This window comes from Salmo salar, chromosome ssa21 (assembly GCF_905237065.1).
Source record: "Salmo salar chromosome ssa21, Ssal_v3.1, whole genome shotgun sequence".
NCBI classification, from domain to species: Eukaryota; Metazoa; Chordata; class Actinopteri; order Salmoniformes; family Salmonidae; genus Salmo; species Salmo salar.
Genome location: NC_059462.1, coordinates 42045252 through 42066524, shown reverse-complemented (window position 1 = coordinate 42066524; position 21273 = coordinate 42045252). Strand labels below are relative to the sequence as shown.

General features: G+C 45.2%; 1 protein-coding gene across 6 annotated transcripts in view; it reads left to right on the top strand.

Annotated features, from left to right (window-relative positions):
* Window positions 1-894: 894 nt before the first annotated feature.
* The window catches only part of LOC106582334 (diacylglycerol kinase beta-like), a 181520-nt gene continuing 161141 nt past the window's right edge, over window positions 895-21273 (top strand). For 4 of the 6 annotated variants that reach the window (XR_006761218.1, XM_014165320.2, XM_045704807.1 and 1 more), the window contains exon 1: window positions 895-1178. Coding sequence is in view for 2 of the 6 variants with exons in the window: in XM_045704808.1 (XP_045560764.1) it covers window positions 1169-1178 (10 nt within the window). In the remaining 4 variants the exon portion in view is untranslated. The remainder of the gene's footprint in view (window positions 1179-21273) is intronic. The other 2 variants (XM_045704808.1, XM_045704806.1) reach the window with 1 other exon arrangement.

The following is a 21273-nucleotide window of genomic DNA, read 5'->3' as shown; positions in this document are numbered from 1 at the left end:
ACTGCTCTGTTACCGCTCTGTTACTGCTCTGTTACCGCTCTGTTACTGCTCTGTTACCGCTCTGTTACTGCTCTGCCTGGTGCTTGGTATTATGCCCCCCCCTGCCTGCCCACGGATACTTTCAGGCCAACGTATCACTTTAGGTCTTGTTTTGTTTGGATTACAAAGGTATTGAGTTTATTTAATGAATCTGAACAAACGTTCAGTTTAAGATTAATTGGCAAAAAAGCAGTAAAAAGAGATGGCTGTATAGAAAAGTCAGAGATTGAAAGAGAGGGCCAATACATTGATGGCACGTTTAGACTTTTGTAAGATAAAACTAACACACAGGATGTTGTGTGTGTGTGGGTAGTGGGGAGGTCAGAGAAAGAGAGAGACGAGCTCGATTGGTTTACAAGGGAGGGGGGTTGGAGGCACTGTCACAAAACAGTGTCGATGAGAGAGATATAATGAGCGAGAGTGAGGGAAGGAGAGAGGGTGATAGAGAGATTGGGAGTGTGAACAGCTCAATGTAAACAGGCTGTCAGAAAAGAAAGTGCAGGGACATTGTCACCCTGCAGAGGCTGGGAAGAGAGTCACATAGTATCTGCAGAGCAACACTCACCAAGGCAGAGAGCGGGAGAAGAGCGGGGGAGGGCAATGATCAGGGAGAGTCCACGACAGTGAGAGAGAGAACAAGAGAGAGAGAGAGAGCAAGAGAGAGAGAGAGAGAGAGAGAACAAGAGAGAGAACAAGAGAGAGAGAGAGAGTGAGAGAGAGAGAGAGAAAGAACAAGAGAGAGAGAGAGAGAACAAGAGAGAGAGAGAGAGAACAAGAGAGAGAGAGAGAGAGAGAGAGAGAGTGAGAGAGAGAGAGAGAGAGAACAAGAGAGAGAGAGAGAGAGGGCGAGAGTGTGAGAGAGAGAGGGGGAGAGAGAGAGAGGGAGGGAAAAAGGCTTAATTAATTCAGGCTGGATGGGAGGGAGGGATGTTGCTGCCTCTACCATGGCTCCCGTGCCTGTGCTCTGCCTCTCTGTGTAGCTGGAGCTGTGCTGTGTTGCTGTAGCTGCCTGTTTGTGTTGTGAGAGGCTGCTCACTGCTCTGCCCATGAGGAAAGAGAGACCCATGCCCCGGCCGGCTTGGAAAGGACTCCCTATCAACCCATACTGAAGAAAGCATCACACACAGGGATGGGCAGAGGTAGGGGACAAGCTATGTTTCACTCTCTCTCTCTCTCTCTCTCTGATGCTGTCGCTGTGTTCATCTCTGTTTCTCTGGTTTATCTCTCCTGGTTTCTCTCTCACTCTCTCTGTTTATATCCCTGTTCCCCTCCCTCTGTTTCTCTCTCTCTGTTTCTTTCTCTCTCTGTTTCTCCATGTTTCTCTCTCTCTCTTCGCGGAAGATCATTCTCCATTGATCATTGCTTACTGACCAGGCTTTGGCCACTTTCTCGCTCTTGCCATTAGTACCTGTGTCACTGGAATTTGTGTGTGTGTTTATTTGTCCTTCCATGTCCTTTCACTTTCAATCTTTCTGTTTTATCCTACGTGTATAGCAGCGTGTTGATAATCTGGTTGTTGTGGTCAGTTTCTTAGTGACAATGACGCTAAAAGTTGTTTTGGTCTAATGGTTGCCAGTGTGTGTGCTTGTGCTGATTGTGGATGTGATGGATGTTTAGGGGAGATATCAAACACTGATCCTCGGTCATTCCACTAAACTCATCCTTACTGTCCTTTCTCTCAGACACATTGAGACGGATTTAAGTTGACTATTTATTTCTTATGCTTGCTGGTGCGAGACACATAGTCATGTTTTCAGACATATTTCTAAACTGTCTATATATATATACACACATAAAGGTGAATCAACAGTACAGCCTTTATGTCATAGTTTATTTCCCTTGTGTTGTCTGAATAGTTGCCTTCTCATGAAAAGATTAGACTCTAGCACATTTTCACACACGCAAACACATGTAGCACATTCTTGAGAGAGTTCATTGATAGCTGTTATAGATTATCAGTCCTCTCCTCTGTGTGTCAAGGCTGCTGCCAACGTTTACCTTGAGTTCTCTCTCTCTCTCTCTCTCTCTCTCTCTCTCTCTCGTCTCTCTCTCTCGTTTATCTCTCTCTCTCTCTCTCTCTCTCGTTTATCTCTCTCTCTCTCTCTCTCTCTCTCTCTCTCTCTCTCTCTCTCTCTCTCTCTCTCTCGTGTGATTCAGGCACCAGACTTTGATTAATCTCCAATCTGCACTCTTAATTATGCCTCATCATCCGATTACCAAAAGCAATGGTTATTCAGGCCCAGACAGGATGTCTGATTCACAGGCTGGCTAATAAACAATGAAGGATGCTTCTGTTCTAGTATGATGCGCTCTGAGTGAAGACCTGCCTGAACGAGAGGCTCATTCACCACTAGCTAATTGACTATGCTGCTCACCTTCTCAGAGCTCAGACAGAGAGAGACCGGGAAATTGGAGGGTTCACATGCCTGTGAGTGAGGTAACTGAGTGAGTGAGTGCTTGCGTACATGCGTTTGTTATGTGTGCATGGATACTGGTAGGAGTGTCCGTGCTTCCACCATAAAGGGAGGTTGTCAGGTTTAATAGCAGGTAGTGGTCGAGGACGTGAAAAGATGTGGGATGATGACTCACATCCCTCTGTAGCCATGGTGGACAGCTTGGCCGCTCCTGCTTCGCGACGTGGAGTGAGAAAAGATCAATAGATGAATAATAATCTGCCTCAGTGGTTCCATGGGATTAACATGACCATAGGTTGCCTCCAGGTGATTGATCACTAACAGAAATCAGCATGTGAAATGGTAACCTTGTCCATATGTAGTGTACTATATTTGATTAGTAGTGCTGAGCAATTAGTGCTTTTTGAGGTCGGTTCGGTTTTTCTATTTCAGTTTAGAATTATTATTTTTTTAAACATTAAATGCACTATGCATTATGTGGGTTGAACGCTGTAACAGCACAGAATAAAACAATTAATACAAGTCCCATGATGGTGGTGACTGCCCATTACTGCGTATTACTTACAGTATTAACCATCATTTACTTAAAAAAAATATTTCAGTTGTTGTGTGTATTACATTTGTTTTACTTGATGACTTTATAGAGCTGCTGCCTATGATGTCTGAAAAAGCACTATTTAAGTAAATAAGGCATACTTTTATGACTGCTGAATACCGACTCCAGCCACCCTAGTCATATACTGTTCTCTCTGCTACCGCACGGCAAGCGGTACCGGAGCGCCAAGTCTAGGTCCAAGAGGCTTCTAAACAGCTTCGACCACCAAGCCATAAGGCTCCTGAAATGCTAATCAAATGGCTACCCAGACTTTTTGCATTTCCACCCCCCCATCCCCCATCCTGCTGCTACTATCTGTTATTATGTATGCATAGACACTTTAATAACTCTACCTGCATGTACATAATTACCTCAATTACCTCGACACCGGTGCCCCCGCACATTGACACATTGACTCTGTACTGGTACCCCCTGTATATAGCCTCCACATTGATTCTGTACTCTGTACTGGTACCCCCTGTACATAGACCCACTATTGTTATTCACTGCTGCTCTTTAATTATTTGTTTTTCTTATCTTTTACTTTTTTAGGTATTTTCTTAAAACTGCATTGTTGGTTAAAGGCTTGTAAGTAAGCATTTCACTTTAATACACCTGTTGTATTCGGAGCATGTGACAAATACAATTTGATTTGATTTGATTAAGCCCAGCTATCAAAAAAGGCAAAGATGTTCAGCTGTAACCATTGAATTAGAATGAAGTTCTATGTCCATTATAGTATTTTTAATTCTATGGTTATAGCCAATCATCTTTGCCTTTGAATGGGGAATGCTGTTCTACTCATTCTAATTCTATAGCTCAAACTACTGTATTATATCTATCTTGGTTAACATATTGTTGCTTTCTCTCTTGGGAAGTTCATCAACGGTCCTAGGTCAAGGGGCTGTCACATTAAGATAATAGTATTGTAGATAAGAGCAGTACGTTAAGGGTAATTGGACAAAATGATACATTGGAGCTGTCCAGAAGGGATAAGGAACAACCAGAGCCTAGGGATGTGAACCGGCCTAGTCTTGCTTGCCCATGCATGGCCTTTAGTATCTAGTACAGTACACTGTAGCTTGGCTTCACCACCGCCACGACATGCACGGCTCCACCACTTAAAACCAATCCCCCTCTGTTGCCATAACACCCAGCAGCCCCTCCATAAACACTGGTGGTATTTCTGAGGCTTCCTCCCCAGGAGAATAGAGAACCCTAACAGCCTAGTGGCTGTGGAGCTCTGCTGCTTGCTCAGCTGAGGAGGTGCACAGGGGGGAGAAAGCTGAATAAAAACATTCAGACTAAATGGTGTGTGATCAGGAGTTGGGGAAGACACTAAATACAAGATGCTATTTAGAGAGATGAAAGCGTTGAGTGGTGATTACATGGATGACGGGGGCAACTCTGTTTAAGACAAGGAAGAGGAAAATGTGTCTTTCTGTCTGTCTGTCTGTCTGTCTGTCTGTCTGTCTGTCTGTCTGTCTGTCTGTCTGTCTGTCTGTCTGTCTGTCTGTCTGTCTGTCTGTCTGTCTGTCTGTCTGTCTGTCTGTCTGCATCCTGTCTGAAGTGCCGACAGACATAACGAATCATGGGCAAAACCATTTATGAGCAAAGTTCAAGCTCCCTCAGACCAGAGCCCCAAGGTAGACCATGCCCCAGTTCTCTCATTAGACTAACAGGAGATTAAAGATTTGACTTGAATTTTGCCCTTGGTCTGTACATCTAATGAAATTCAGTTATCTCAAACAGCATCCAGTAAGTAAGGAAAGTTTAAGTACATTACATGGTATTAGTAATGGTTAGCTACAGTGCATTCGGGAAGTATTCAGACCCCTTGAATTTTTCCACATTTTGTTACGTTACAGCCTTATTCTAAAATTGATTAAAAATAAAAAAATACTCAGCAATCTACACACAATACCCCATAATGACAAATGTTTGCAGCATTGAAGGTCCCCAAGAACACAGCGGCCTCGATCATTCTTAAATAGAAGAAGTTTGAAACCACCAAGACTCTTCCTAGAGCTGGCTGCCCGGCCAAACTGAGCAATTGGGGGAGAAGGGCCTTGGTCAGGGAGGTGACCAAGAACTTGATCGTCACTCTGACAGAGCTCTAGAGTTCCTCTGTGGAGATGGGAGAACCTTCCAGAAGGACACCCATCTCTGCAGCACTCCACCAATCAGTGTGGTAGAGTGGCCAGATAGAAGCCACTCCTCAGTAAAAGGCACATGACAGCCCACTTGGAGTTTGCCAAAAGGCACATAAAGACTCTCAGAACATGAGAAACAAGATTATTTGGTCTGATGAAACCAAGATTGAACTATTTGGTCTGAATTCCAAGTGTCACGTCTGGAGGAAACCTGGCACCATCCCTACGGTGAAGCATGGTGGTGGCAGCATCATGCTGTGGGGATGTTTTTCAGCGGCAGGGACTGGGAGACTAGTTAGAATCAAGGCAAAGATGAACAGAGCAAAGTACGGAGAGATCCTTGATGAAAACATGCTCCAGAGCACTCAAGACCTCAGACTGGGGGGAAGGTTCACCTTCCAACAGAACAACGACCCTAAGCGCACAGAACCCATTCAAACATCTCTGGAGAGACCTGTAAATAGCTGTGCAACAGCACTCCCAATCCAACCTGACAGAGCTTGAGAGGATCTGCAGAGAAGAATGGGAGAAACTCCCCAAGTTTGCCAAGTGTGTCGCGTCATACCCAAGAAGATTCGAGGCTGTAATCGCTTTCAAAGCTGTTTCAACAAAGTACTGAGTAAAGAGTCTGTTTTTGCTTTGTCATTATGGGGTATTGTGTGTAGATTGATGAGGGGGATGGGGGGGGGGACTATTGAATACATTTTAGAAAAAGGCTTTAACCTAATAAAATGTGGATAAAAGTCAAGGTGTCTGAATAGCTATATGTTTTAGAGCCACAAAATTCCAGTTTGGTTATTAGGGATGTATCACAGAGAGACTATCCTAAATAGTGTCAAACATAACTGGCCTTTAGTGAGAATTGAAGCTTCATCCCAGGACCTTTTTACCACCAGCCAGTGTCAGTGGCCTTTTATCATTTTGGAAAAAGTCTCTCCTCTGTAACCCGGAAACCTATAAGTGGCCGAGTGGTCGAGGAGAGTGTCAATTCGTTAGTAGGCAAACAAAAGACAGTCCTCCCCTCCTCAATAACCTCCTTTTGGCGAGGAAGCACAAGTGTCTCCTACCCGAGTCCTTTGCGGAATAGTTTAGAAATCTGTCACACCCCCTTTGAATCAGCTATTGTTTTCTCGAAAAGCATGCAAACATTTAAAAATGATATGCTACTTATCCTTTTATTTATAAAATGTCTTGCATTAATAGCTAAATGTATTTTTTTTATCATTTTATACATTTATTTTGGGATTCCACCCTGTAAACGTAATTTGTCTGATGACGCGCGATTGGAGGAGAGTCTCATTTCATACAAGCTCATTTTCGTCGACTTTCCCTCTCCTCGATTATCTTTCAAAAAGAGGCCAGAGAGGACGGAGGAAAAAGGACGCAGGAGGTTGAGCAAATCCAAATGAGAAAAGGCCAATGTGTCCAAACCTCCAATCCATGGTTTATCTCCGGTCATCGGCACAAGAGTAATGAGCTGCTGTAGCTGATAATGAGCATGGCTGAATGGCTAAAGCAGGGCTCAAGTGATTCAATCCCTATCAGACGGACCTGTATACCCTACTACAACTCTTTCCTCTGTGTTTCAGTCCGGGCATGTGTGTCATTCAAATTGAGTATTAGTCCCGCTCTCTTATGGCAAGGCTGTGATTTTAAGTAGAGCTGAGCTATTGCGAAATCGTATTGAAGGTAGCTAAGGAGTCAAGCGCAGGAGAGCAGAGATGTCAATGTAGCATCTTCAATAGGCAAGTACCAAAACGGTTCAGGTACAAGCAGGGGCGAAAATCTGATATCAACTTTGGAGGGGACAATTACATGAAATTTTCTCAAGAGCAATTCCTGAGGGGGACACCAAAAGTAGTGCTGTAACACATAGCCTACATTGTAATATGGTAAATGTATATTGAGGAACCAAAGAAATAAGGTGTTTGCCGTACTCCTAACGACCGGTACCCAAAACTACATTTACACATTTTAGTAATTTAGCAGATGCTCTTATCCAGAGTAACTTACAGTAGTGAATGCATACATTTCATTATTATTTTTTTTTCTGTGCTGGCCCCCCGTGGGAACCGAACCCACAACCCTGGCGTTGCAAACACCATGCTCTACCAACTGAGCTACAGGGAAGGCTAACTACTCACAACAGCAATACCATTGCCTTAAACTGGTGACTGAACTAAGATTTGTTAAAGTTGAGAGTGGGGGTATCCATGGCATTTTCCAATTATGTTCCTATTTTACAAGTAAAAAAAATTGAGAACCTTTCATAATGTTGCCAAACAAAGACTCAACAAACTTACCTGAGACTCCCTGTCCCTGCATATCTGTCCCTGCATATCTGTCCCCAACTCTGCTGTCTGTGTGCCATCTGTTGCCTGCTCTGCCTAATGACATCATTGTGAAACATTTCCATTAGAATTTCATTTCTTTCTTATGAACATTTTATCAACTAGTCTTTGAGATATTAGGCTACTAGGGTTCTTACTTTGCGTTTTGGTGTACTGAAAAATACTCTGATGTCCATCTTTTATTTTTCTGCCATTTTTCTACCTGGCTGGCTGGCTACACACACACACAGTGTGTAGGTTATTTACAGTAGGAGATGGGCTTCTATCATCTTATCTTTTATCATTCTATTTGGGCTTCGATCTAAAAGGTAGCTAGCAAATGTGAAACGGATTAAAATGACAAGAGTTGACAGCTGTATGAGTTCACCATTTACACAACATATGCTGCAACCTTTTGTAATTTTAATAGTTTGTTTCATATTGGCTGGCTTCCAACAATAGCTGAATTTGCAAAGCTAGCGAGCACCAATTCAGTTTCAGTGGTGTTTGCTATAATCTTTGCTACCCGGGTTAAATAAAATAAATAAATAAAAGTTCCCTTGCAACAATTTAGCTTTTGCAACGAGACCATTAAATATATTTAAGACAATGGTAGAAGAGAGTGTAGTTCTGTTCAGTTTGGACTTCAGTTTATCGCTAACCTTATCACAGGGACTTTGAAGCACTAACTTACATCATCTGCATGCTGATCTCGGAATAAATTGACGATAGCAAAGATTCCATCTTTGACGAGGCCACATAAATGGAATAGGTACTAGCTTGCTTAATAGTTAATATTTGCGCGCTAGCTCTGCATATTCAGCTAGTGTGTGTGCGCGATTGACTGGATTAACCTCACGTCAGTTACTTTCAGACAGTGGCTACGACCCCTCTGTTACCTTGCCAGTGGATTAAACCATTGTGAGGAAAAGGGTGGGGGGGTCGCAATCTTTTGAAACTTAAAAACGCGCTATTAAGTGTCTATAATCAGCACAATTGCTTTCATTGCGTATTATTAATATTATTTAAATTACATAGTTATGTTTCAGTGATATATTGGGGGGGACAAATCATATTTTTCCCAGGATGGGGGGGTCGTGTCCCCCCGTCCCCCCCGCGATTTCCCCCCCCTGGGTACAAGGTCCTTAAACACCCAAGACAATGGAACACACAGTTACTCACGGAAGGAGGAAAACAACACTCCTACTATACTTAACACACGGTACACACATGAATAAACCTCCACAAGCAACATGAAAATAACCCCACACAAACCTAAGCGGGGAAACAGGGGTAAATATACACACAGAAATTAAAGCAAATGAAAACCAGGTGTGAATGAACCAAAGACAAAACCAACAGAAAAGAAAAAATGGATCGGTGATGGCTAGTAGGCTGGCGACGCCGACCGCCGAGCACCGCCCGAACAAGGAGAGGAACCACCTTCGGTGGAAGTCGTGTCATGAGCACAGATTCACAGAAGTGATCCTAGATCGATGAGAACAATACAGTTGTCGTGACGATTGTCAGGTTACACTCATGCACCACAAAAACGCAAAGGGTGTGTAGAGTGACTGTGAACGTCCGAGAATACAAGCTAAGATGTGGCATACTTTAAGGTGTTGCCTATGTGGTTTTCACAAAGTATGTTAGAGAGCTATGATAGGCAGATAGGCCAAACACAGACACACGAAAAGCCATACAAAACAGGTGACACCCAAATTAGAAGTAGGGGATTGCAGATGTGCGCAGGCTAGAGGCCATTACCTACGTCCCTATGGATGTTCAGGCCCAGAGTGACCTCATAGATTCAGGGCATATGAGATAGAATTACATGTTAGTGTTCTTTAGCCATGATTACCTAAACATGTATTTTACAGGCTCAGAAAGAATGCCTGACTCTGTAAATTGTAGGAAAAATGTCCTTCAGAGCAATTCTTTTTTGGATATTATTTTGTATGAGGCTCATCATTTTTTAGCCTTGTAGACCATAAGCAAAGTGCAGTAGAAAACTACAAAGAACCTGTTATATAATCGAAACGGATACATTTGTTTACTCATAGAAATGTTTTTCTCTGTTGCCTTCTTTGCCTTGCTTTAAACACTAAGTGGTCTACATAATTGCAGTTGTTTGGAGTTTGGGCTGTGATTCTGCCACATGCAGACCAGGCAGAGACACAGGGCTGTTGTGTTGTGTGGTAGATCAAACCAAACCATTCTTTACTAAGAATCTTTGGCTCAGAAAGTCATCTGGACCTCCAGTTTGGCTGTCTAAAAGCTTTTGTGCAGCTTCTATGACAGCTGCCAGTCAAAATTACTTCCTCAACCAACTGTTATCCTCTCTCCTCACTTTCCCTCTCACACACTGAGACCATTAGGGTTATGGAAAGGGTTAGTCCCTTTCAATTCAGTCAAGTCAGGAAGTAAACTGAAATTCAAATTTTCCACCTTCAGTGTATTTATTGAATAGACCGCATTTAAGTGAAATTGACCCTTACCCTGGTTGTAGTCAGAAGCCTTTGACACAGTGACACTTTGATTCAGCGCTGGCGCCGTGGTTACCTTTGGTCACCCAGTTGTAGGGCGGCCCAGCCCCTGAAGTGACGTTTTACACTGTATGCAAGTATTTCCTTTGTGTTGTCTTAGGAACAAATCAAATCAAATTGTATTGGTCACATACACATACAGTGCAAGTCAACATTTTGGACACACCTAATAATTCCAGGGTTTTTCTTTATTTTTTCTATTTTCTACATTATAGAATAACAATGTACCCCCCCCCTGAATGTGCAGACCCCGACTGCACCCCAAACAAAAACCCCGTAAAAACAACCCCAAACATAAAGGGAGGGAAGGGAGGGTGACCACCGTCTACGACAGCTCCTGTGCTACACCCAGGCCCTTCTGCCAATCCTCCAGTTACGGAGGTGGCTCCGGCTCCGGGCGTAGCCCCCGTTCTGCGCTGCCGACCACCGCTGGAGGATCCGGGCTGCGGACCACCGCTGAAGGCCCCGGGCTGCAGACCGTTACTGGAGGCCCTGGGCTGCAGACCGTCGCTGGAGGGCCCAGGCTGAGAGGCGTTGCTGGAGGCTCCGGGCTGAGGGGCGTCGCTGGAGGCTCCGGGCTGAGGAGCGTCGCTGGAGGCTCCGGGCTGAGGAGCGTCGCTGGAGGCCTCCTGCGTGGAGCTGGAACCGGTCTCCCCAGACTGGGGAGACTTACAGGAGACTGGGTGCGCAGAGCAGGCACGGGGCACACTGGGCTGTGGAGGCGCACCGCAGGTCTGGAGCTCAGGGCTGGCACACCCCGTCCTGGCTGGATGGTCACTGTAGCCCGGCACGGGCGGAGCGCTGGCACAGGGCGAACTGGGCTGCGCTGGGGAATGAGGGCTGCCGTGCCTAGAGCAGGCGCAGGATAAACTGGGCCGAGGAGACGCACTGGAGACCAGATGCGTTGAGCCGGCGCACTTCTTCCTGGCTGCCGGCCAACTCTCGCCTGGCAACGCTGCGGAGCCCGTACCGACCACACCGGACTGTGCGTGCGGATGGGCGAGTTAGTGCGCGTCACACCGTAATGCATTTCTCGCCCATGTGCACGCCCGCTCCGCAGTGCCCCTTCCGCCAGTACCATTCTCCGGAATCTCACGTCGAACTCAGCGCTTGACTCCTTTACCGGCTCCGGTTTGCTCCAGGGCTCCCCCCTGACCTAGCCAAACTCCCCGGATGCCCCCCCAAATTGTTTTGGGGGGGCTGCCTCTCAGCCTCCTCTTGCCGTCCCAGCCGTTCCTCCCAGTATCGCCGTTCCGCCTTCGCTGCCTCTATCTCCCATTTCGGACGGCGATACTCCCCCGGCCTTGTCCAGGGTCCTGCCCCATCTAGAATCTCCTCCCAGGTCCACTCCTCTGAGCCATAGTGCTCGGTCCCGCTCTTCCTCCCACGCTGCTTGGTCTTCTTGTGGTGGGTGGTTCTGTCACAGGCGTCGAAAGGATTAGACCAAGGCGCAGCGTGTATAGTGCTCATCTTATATTTTAATGAATGCACTTCAAAATAACAAACGCTCAACAGTTCCGTCAGGTAAAACAACTAAACAGAAAATAACCACCCACAAAACCCAAAGGAAAACAGGCTGCCTGAGAATGGCTTCCAATCAGAGACCACGAAAGACACCTGCCTCTGATTGGAAACCATACTCGGCCAAACATGGAAAACGAAACATAGAAATAGAAAACTAGAACAAATTCCCCTAGAAACAAACAAACCCCAAAACACACAAAACATGCCCTGACCATTCTACTATGGCAAATTACCCTTTTCACTGGTCAGGACATGACAGGTGGACTGGGGACAGCAAGGAGTCATCAGGCCAGGTAGTCCTGAGGCATGGTCCTAGGGCTCAGGTCCTCCGAGGGAGAGAAAGAAAGAAAGAGACAAATCGAGAGAGAATCTCCAACCCCCGTTGTCTCACATCTCTGGGAAGCAGAGGTTATGTTGTGATAACATCCTGAAGGTCTGATATCTGATTGGAAGTTAATTAAAGGGGACTTTCATCCTGGGCATAGCTGCAGGAAGTAGGTGTGCTGTGAGTGCTGCAGCACCCCCTGAAAAATCTGAATTAGAAAATGTGTATTTATAAATATAAATACATATATTGAAGAAAAATATTTTCCCAAAAGCAGTGCACTGGACCTTTACAAGTCCTGTATTAGCGGGCCAATCTGTAGCACGGGCAAAAAAAACAATTCTGCCCCCCGTAGACATTTTGCGAAGCATCTATGTTATACTGATCACACTGTACATTTTTTGTGTTGTCATTGTTTGATAGAGCCATTGGACGTCTTTCAGCGATGTTCCTATCGGCAGATTCATTGTTAAATATACAAGGTGACAATTTTTTGTGTGGGGCGGTGCTTCGTGCTCTGGCCATGTCTCTCCCTCTAGGCGGGCTTTTTTGAAAAGGAAGCGGACACGCACAACACAAAATCCTTTGGGCAAAACTAAAAGAACTGACCAGACCACAAAGGCTTCAAGTGTTTCCTCTCATCAACACGAATTCAACAATGGAGCATTTTTTTTTCTTCTATTAACTACATGGTGACATTCAACCATACATATTTCACACAGAATATAGCGAAGAGGTTTTGAAACAAAGAGTTGGATTTAGCTAGAGCAGAAGCTCAGCTATAGCCGATGACAGCACCAAGAGGGCAGATGACAAGTACGGTGGCTAGCTAAGTAGGTTATTTTTACTTTTGTTTATTTACTGAAACCCATATTCTGTATTGGGCTCCTGAGTGGCGCAGCGGTCTAAGACACTGCATCTCAGTGCTAGAGGCGTCACTAAAGACACCCTAGTTCGAATCCAGGCTGTATCACAACCAGCTGTGATTGGGAGTCCCTTAGGGTGGTGCACAATTGGCCCAGCATCATCCGGGTTTGGCCAGTGTAGGCCGTCATTGTAAATAAGAATTTGTTCTTAACTGACTTGCCTAGTTAAATAAAGGTTAACTGTGTATTGCTGACTAACATATGACTGTTTTTTTATACCCTTTATTTAACTAGGCAAGTCAGTTAAGAACAAATTCTTATTTTCAATGACGGCCTAGGAACAGTGGGTTAACTGCATAGTTCAGGGGCAGAAGGACAGATTTTGCAACCCTTCGGTTACTAAGCCAACGCTCTAACCACTAGGCTACCTGCCGCCCCAGTGGTGGGAAATCAAATGTTTTTTTCTGTTTGTTAACTTACATGCTGACTAGACCGGGCATGCGTGTGCATTCCCGTGTGCCATCGTGCGCATGTTGATTTTGAACTACACCCGATGCGATCCATCTACACCAGATGCGATCCAAGACACGCAGGTTGAAATGTCAAAAGGAACTCTGAACCATTTAGCTAATTTGTCCTGGGATATACACATTGGGTTATTATTTTACCTGAAATGCACAAATGGATCTTTGTAGAATTTGGACTAATTTTGAGTCACACAAAATCGTGTGTTCTCTACTCTGAAAATTAATCCACAGATAAAAGGGGAAGCGTAGTTAGTTTCTAGTAAACTTCTTCTTCTTCATCTTCTTCTGTGGACTTTATATGTTGGTTGCCAACCAACTTTAAGGTGCATTACCACCACCAAGTGGAATGGAGTGTGGACCTCAATTCATCTTACAATCATCCACGTGGGTATATGCTCCTAAAAACCTATGAGGAGATGGGAGATGCAGGACTTGCAGCTCGTTAAGCGTAAAAAATAGAACCAAGTTCTATTTTAGCGCCTGGCTACGCATACACTCGTTCATGCGCGCGAGCAGTTTAGATGAAACGATTGAATAACATGTATGTGAAAATGTATTTTCCAATGCTCACACACTCGACGTGAGTGGTGTGGTCAGCATGTTATGTAGCTAGCCAAGTAGCTAGCTAGTCTAGTTGGCTAGCTAGTTAAATTACTAAACAACTACCGGTAGCCATATCTATGGCTAAAAAGATTATGTTTTACAATTGGAGATTCATTGTAAAAAGATATGGCTACTAAACAGCAAGCTACAACGTTACAACCAGCCAGCTAGGTTTACAGTATATGCCCTGGCAGAGCAAGGGTGAAATTTCAATTTAACTCAACAGTAATGCTATTGGTCAGCAACTATTGAATCAACTCAGATGCTTATAAAATGGTCTTAGATTAATTGTTATTGTTTCTTCTTTGTTCCTGACCTGCTGTGGTGAGACACACACACTCTCTCTCTCTCTCTCTCTCTCTCTCTCTCTCTCTCTCTCTCTCTCTCTCGCCATCTAGTCTCATACGCAAACGCACGTCCACATGCATTTGCACACACACACACATACACAGAGGTGCACACACAGAGGCGCACACACACACACAGAGGCACACGCGTCACTCCAAGCTGACAGCAGAAAGAGGGTCACGCCGGAGCCTATACTGACTGACAGGGAGACGTTGTGATGCTTTTATCATGACTACCACACAGTCACTTCCTGAAGAGGGGATCCTGCATCTCATCATTCTAGGATCAGGTCCTTCCCTGTTTATTTGATCCTATTCACTATGATCTAAAAGGCTGAATGTATCCTAGATCAGCACTGAGACACTTCGTGGATATGGGCCCTGGCTGTGCTGGTCTGGCATTGGCTGTGTTCTCATTACCTTTGACTGATTATGCTCTTTCAAACTACCCCTCCATGCATTCTCAACCCTCTTTCTCCCTCTCTCGCCCTCTCTTGCTCCCTCCCCCCTCCCTCCCATCCTCCCTCTCTCTCTAGAGAAGGAGATGTCACTGCCCCTGCAGGACTTTTCTCTACCTCCTCTCCTTCTCCTTTTATCATCGTGGTGATCAGTGTCCTAATTTGGCATTGATGTCTCTCTAACATGCTCCAGCCATTCAGGCGAGATAAACATCTCACTCCAGTGCACATGTTGTGCATTTATCACTGCACGTTTCAGTAGGTGCTGGTGAGGTACAGCACACTCCGTCTGTCACTCCTTCACTCCCTAATCCTACCTTGATTTTTCTTTAGATGTTTCGCCGGTCCTTCTTCAGGTATTTTGAAAGGCTGTTTTCTGAAAGTCCTGATTATTTTCAGTAAAACGTGATTTGATACCCCTTAAAATAGAATGAGATTGGAATAAAGTAGCAATAATAATAATAATTCATTTAATTTCCAAAATAGAGACAAGTCTGCAGGTTGCTAGTTGACTGTTGACTTTCTGATCCAGTCACTCTGTGTAACTTCAGTATGGCTCGAGAGGCTTTTAAAAAGAATATGTCATCACTTACAGAGATCTGTAAGTGCTGTATTAACACTCAGTGGTATGACGTGTGATGACTACGTGACTATTAAGATTTAAGACCTGATGGGCAATAAAGACATACTGTTCTGTGCTAGGTGCTTCTTTCATAGTAACCATGAGCTAATCACCCTGTCCCTGTTGAGAACAGTGTCCTGATGATTAGTTTTAGCACTTGATTGCACTTGAACTAGTTATAGGGAGATGGCATAATTAGTAACACAAAAGTCATGGGTTCAATTCCTGTGCGAATCATATACACACAGTGTAAAGGTAGACTGGTCCTAGATCTGTTTGTGCTGTCTTGCCCCTGAATACCGGCAAGACAGCACAAACAGACCTGGGACCAGGCTACCCTTGGAGGGGAATAACAGTCCGGTGCAGATCAGTGGGTGGCTGATTGTGCCCTCAGAATGTGGACACATGCATCCAGGTGGAAGAGGAAAGATGGAGTGTGAGTGGTTCAAAGACAGAGGTGTCGGATGAAGCGCTCCGGGCCTGCCTGTCTGACTGTTATTTCTCCCTCCCTGGCTTGGCCATCAATACCACTCCTTAAGCTATTCCTTTAGTGAACTGCATCTTCATCTGACTCTGTAAGACCATCTCCCAGTAACTGACAGCTTCCTGAATTAGTTTTTGTGTTTGTTTTTTAAAGCGACATTGAGATTCTGTATGAAAAGCGCTATATAAAATACATCTAGTATTATTACTTTGATAGTTGTGCTCAAAAGAAAGACTGTAGGTAAATGTGTATAACCTTAAGGATGGTGTGTATAAGGAAGGTGAGTGTGTGTGTGTGTGTGTGTGTGTGTGTGTGTGTGTGTGTGTGTGTGTGTGTGTGTGTGTGTGTGTGTGTGTGTGTGTGTGTGTGTGTGTGTGTGTGTGTGTGTGTGTGAGTGAAAGGGAGCATTATTTAAATGTCAAATCTGTTTCTTCCCATTTCATTTTAAAATCAACACTTCACTAAAAAACCTCTCAGCCAAATGAAATATTAAAGTGTACAGTAGAGTGAGGAAGAAACAGTAGCACTCGGTGTGTACTGTCTGACAACACTGCAAAGGGCTTGAATTGTAAGGACACAGAACACCTCTGAGTCACCATTGTCTCTACGGTACCAGACAGACATATAGGGCATACAGTGTAGAACACCGTGTAGTAGTGGTAGTGCTCTGCAGAGCTGGGAGACTACAGAGACGAGAGACTGAGTATGAACACAGAGGTGTTAGTATCCACAGACCATTAGAACACTGAGCGGAGAAGGAGTTCTGGCAAAAGCACAGTTTGATTGACTCTGTCTGTGTGGGCTTTTTCTCAGTGAGTACTGACAATTTAAAAGCTAGATTCTGATTGAGAAATAAGGAGGGGTGTATTCCTGCACGTTGTTCCTTCCATCAGGATTCATCAAGGGGAACTACTAGTCCTGACTCTCTTCTTCCTTCTTCCTGGCTTTTTCCTTCTTCCTGTATTATTTCATCTTCCTGTATTCTTTCTTCTTCCTGTATTCTTATGTGAAGATGGCACCGATAGAGATGGCAGCTTTGCTTCTAGTCCTTAGGAAACAGTGCAGTGTTTTGTTATTTTCATGTATTATTTCTTACATTGTCAGCCCAGAAAATCTTAAGTGTTATTACATACATCCAGGAAGAACTATTGGATGTCAGAGAGTCGTCAACTTACCAGCACAACCAGCACTACGACCAGGAATACGACTTTCCCAAAGTGGATCCTTTGTCTGCACCTCCCAGGGCATTTGAGCTGATTCCAGAGGCCGACCCAAAACAATGCCGTCGGAGGAGAGGGTGTCAGAACGGTCTTCTAGTGAGGCTTCGGATGCGTGCACACCACCCACTGCTTCCGAGTATATTACTCGCTAATGTCCAGCCCCTAGTTAACAAAGTCGACAAAATCAGCGCAAGAGTTGCTTTCCAAAGAGATATCCGGGATTGTAACATACTCTGTTTCACAGAAACATGGCTAGCTGGGGACATGCTGTCAGAGTCAGTACAGGCAATGGGATTTTCAATGCATCGCGCTGACAGAAATAAACATCTCTCCGGTAAGAAGAAGGGCAGGGGTGTATGTTTCAAGATTAACGACTCATGGTGTAATTGTAACAACATACAGGAACTAAAGCCTTTTGTTCACCTGACCTAGAATTCCTCACAATCAAATGCCGACATTATTATCTCCCTAGGGAACTCTCCTCAATTATTGTCACAGCCGTGCATATCCCACCGCAAGCTGATACCAAGACCGCCATCAAGGAACTTCACTGGACTTTATGCAAACTGGAAACCATATATCCTGAGGCTGTATTGATCGTAGCTGGGGATTTTAACAAAGCTCATTTGAGAACAAGGCTACCTAAATTTTATCAGCATATCAATTGCAGTACATGAGCGAGTAACATGCTCGACCATTGCTACTCTAACTTCTGCAATGCATACAAGGTCCTCCCCCGCTCCCCTTTTGGCAAATCTGACCATGACTCCATGTTGTTGCTCACCTCCTATAGGCAGGAACTAAAACAGGAAGCGCCCGTGCTTAGGTCTATCCAACGCTGGTCTGACCAATCGGATTCCACACTTCAAGATTGCTTCGATCACGTGGACTGGGATATGTTCCGGGTAGCCTCAGGGAACAAAAGTGATGTATACGCTGACTCAGTGAGCGATTTGATAAGGAAGTGTATAGGAGATGTTGTACCCACTGTGACTATTAAAACCTTCCCTAACCAGAAACCGTGGATTGATGGCAGCATTCGCACAAAACTGAAAGCACGTACCACTGCATTTAAACATGACAAGGCAACTGGGAATATGGCAGAATACAAACAGCATCGTTATTCCCTCCGTAAGGCAATCAAACAAGCAAAGCGTCAGTATAGAGACAAAGTGGAGTCTCAATTCAACGGCTCAAACACAAGAAGTATGTGGCAGGGTCTACAGACAATCACGGATTACAAAAAGAAAACCAGCCCTGTCGACGTCTTGCTTCCAGACAAATTAAACAACTTCTTTGTGAGCTTTGAGGACAAGATAGTGACACCAATGCGGCCCGCTACCAAAGACTGTAGGCTCTCATTTTCCGTGGCCGACGTGAGTAAAACATTTAAATGTGTTAACCCTCGCAAGGCTGCCAGCCCAGACGACATCCCTAGCTGCATCCTCAGAGCATGCACAGACCAGCTGGCTGGTGTGTTTACAGACATATTCAATCTCTCCCTATCCGCTGTCCCCACATGCTTCAAGATGGCCACCATTGTTCCTGTTCCCAAGAAAGCCAATTTAACTGAACTAAATGACTATCGCCCCGTAGCACTCACTTCCGTCATCATGAAGTGCTTTGAGAGACTAGGAGGATCATATCACCTCCACCCTAACTGCCACCCTAGACCCACTTCAATTTGCTTACCTCCCCAATAGGTCCACAGAAGATGTAATCGCCATCCCACTGCACATCCCACTATCCCAGCTGGACAAGAGGAATACCTATGTAAGAATGCTGTTCATTGACTTTTGCTCAGCATTCAACACCATATTACCCTCCAAACTCATCATTAAGCTGGAGTCCCTGGGTCTTAACCCCGCCCTGTGCAACTGGGTACTGGACTTCCTGACGGGCCGCCCCCAGGTGGTGAGGGTAGGAAACAACATATCCACTCCACTGATCCTCAACACTGGGGCCCCAGAAGGGTGTGTTCTCAGCCCCCTCCTGTTCACCCACGACTGTGTGGCCATGCACACCTCCAACTCAGTCATCAAGTTTGCAGACGACACAACAGTGGTAGGCTTGATTACCAACAACGACGAGACAGCCTACAGGGAGGAGGTGAGGGCCCTCGGAGTGTGGTGTCAGAAAAATAACCTCTCACTCAATGTCAGCAAAACAAAAGAGATGATCGTGGACTTCAGGAAACAGCAGAGGGAGCACCCCCCATCCACATCGACGGGACAGCAGTGGAGAAGGTGGACATTTTTAAGTTCCTCTGTGTACATATCACCGATAAACTGAAATGGTCCACGCACACAGACAGCATGGTGTACAAGGCGCAACAGTGCCTCTTCAACCTCAGGAGGCTGAAAAAATGTGGCTCGTCACCAAAACCCCTCACTAACTTTTACAGGTGCACAATCGAAAGCATCCTGTCGGGCTGTATCACCGCCTGGTACAGCAACTGCAACGCCAACCACCGCAGGGCTCTCCAGAGGGTGGTCCGATCTGCACAACGCATCACCGGGGGCAAACTACCTGCCCTCCAGGACACCTACAACACCCGATGTCATAGGAAGGCTGAAAGATCATCAAGGACAATAACCACCCGAGCCACTGCCTGTTCACCCCACTTCCATACAGAAGGCGAGGTCAGTACAGGTGCATCAAAGCTAGAACAGAGCTTCTCAAGGCCATCAGATTGTTAAACAGCCATCACTAGCACAGAGAGGTGTCTGCCTACCTACAGACTTGATATCATTGGCCACTTCAATAAATGGAACACTCGTCACTTTAATAATGCCACTTTAAGAATGTTTACATATATCACATTACTTATCTCATATGTACAGTATATACTGTATACTGTATACTGTATCTTACACTATCTATTCTATACTATCTATTGCATAGCTCTGTCACTGCTCATCCATGTATTTTATATGTATATATTCTCATCCCATTCCTTTACTAGATTGTGTGTATTAGGTTTTGTTGTGTAATTTGTTAGATATTAGGTTTTGATGTGGAATTGTTAGATATTACCTGTTAGATACTGCTACACTGTCGGATCTAGAAGCATAAGCATTTCGCTACACTCGCAATAACATCTGCTAACCATGTGTATGTGACCAATCAATTTTTATTTTATTTTATTTGTTCTTCCTGTATTCTTTCTTCTTCCTGTATTCTTTCTTCTTCCTGTATTCTTCTTCTTCCTGTATTTTCTTCTTCCTGTGTTCTTCCATCTTCCTGGATTCTTTCTTCTTTCTTCTTCCTGTGCAACGACTTAAAAACACACCACTCATAGGTCTTGTTTTGTAATGCAGACTGAGAAATTAGATTGCAGAGGTGTATTCCCCGTATCCTGTTCTGTATAATTGTGCTGATACAGTATGCTCTGTCTTCCTACATGGTGCGATGACTTGCAGTCACTTATACACATGCATCATAATCATTCTATGAATTTTCAGGGGGAACTCCAAGTAACAACATCTCCCTTTCCTGTGAAATTACTTTAAAATAGAAGCCTTACTCACAGCACACTTGTTTTGCCAGGAAGGAGATTAGAATGCAGGTGCGAATCAACAGTATGCTCTGTCCTCTCACACGGTGTGTTGACGTCATAGGTTGATGTGCACTGAATCCATAATGTTTTGTATGCAGCACGTGCCCATGCACACATACTCTACACTAACACAGGAAGTGATCCATAAGGTGTCACTTTTCTGCTGAACCTCCCCCACCTCCTCTCCCTCCTCCCCCTACCTCTCATTCGCTCCCCCTCCTCCCCCTACATCCCCTACCTCTCCCTACCTCCCCCTCCTCCCCCTACATCCCCTATATCCCCCTCTCCCCTACCTCTCCCTACATCCCCTCCTCCCCCTACATCTCCTATATCCCCCTCTCCCCTATATCCCCCTCCTCACCCTCCTCTCCCCTACCTCTCCCTACATCCCCTCCTCCCCCTACATCTCCTATATCCCCCTCTCGCCTACCTCTCCCTACATCCCCTCCTCCCCCTACATCCTCTATATCCCCCTCTCCCCTATATCCCCCTCCTCACCCTCCTCTCCCCTACCTCTCCCTACCTCCCCTCCTCCCCCTACATCCCCTATATCCCCCTCTCCCCTACCTCTCCCTACATCCCCTCCTCCCCCTACATCCTCTATATCCCCCTCTCCCCTACATCCCCCTCCTCACCCTCCTCTCCCCTACCTCTCCCTACA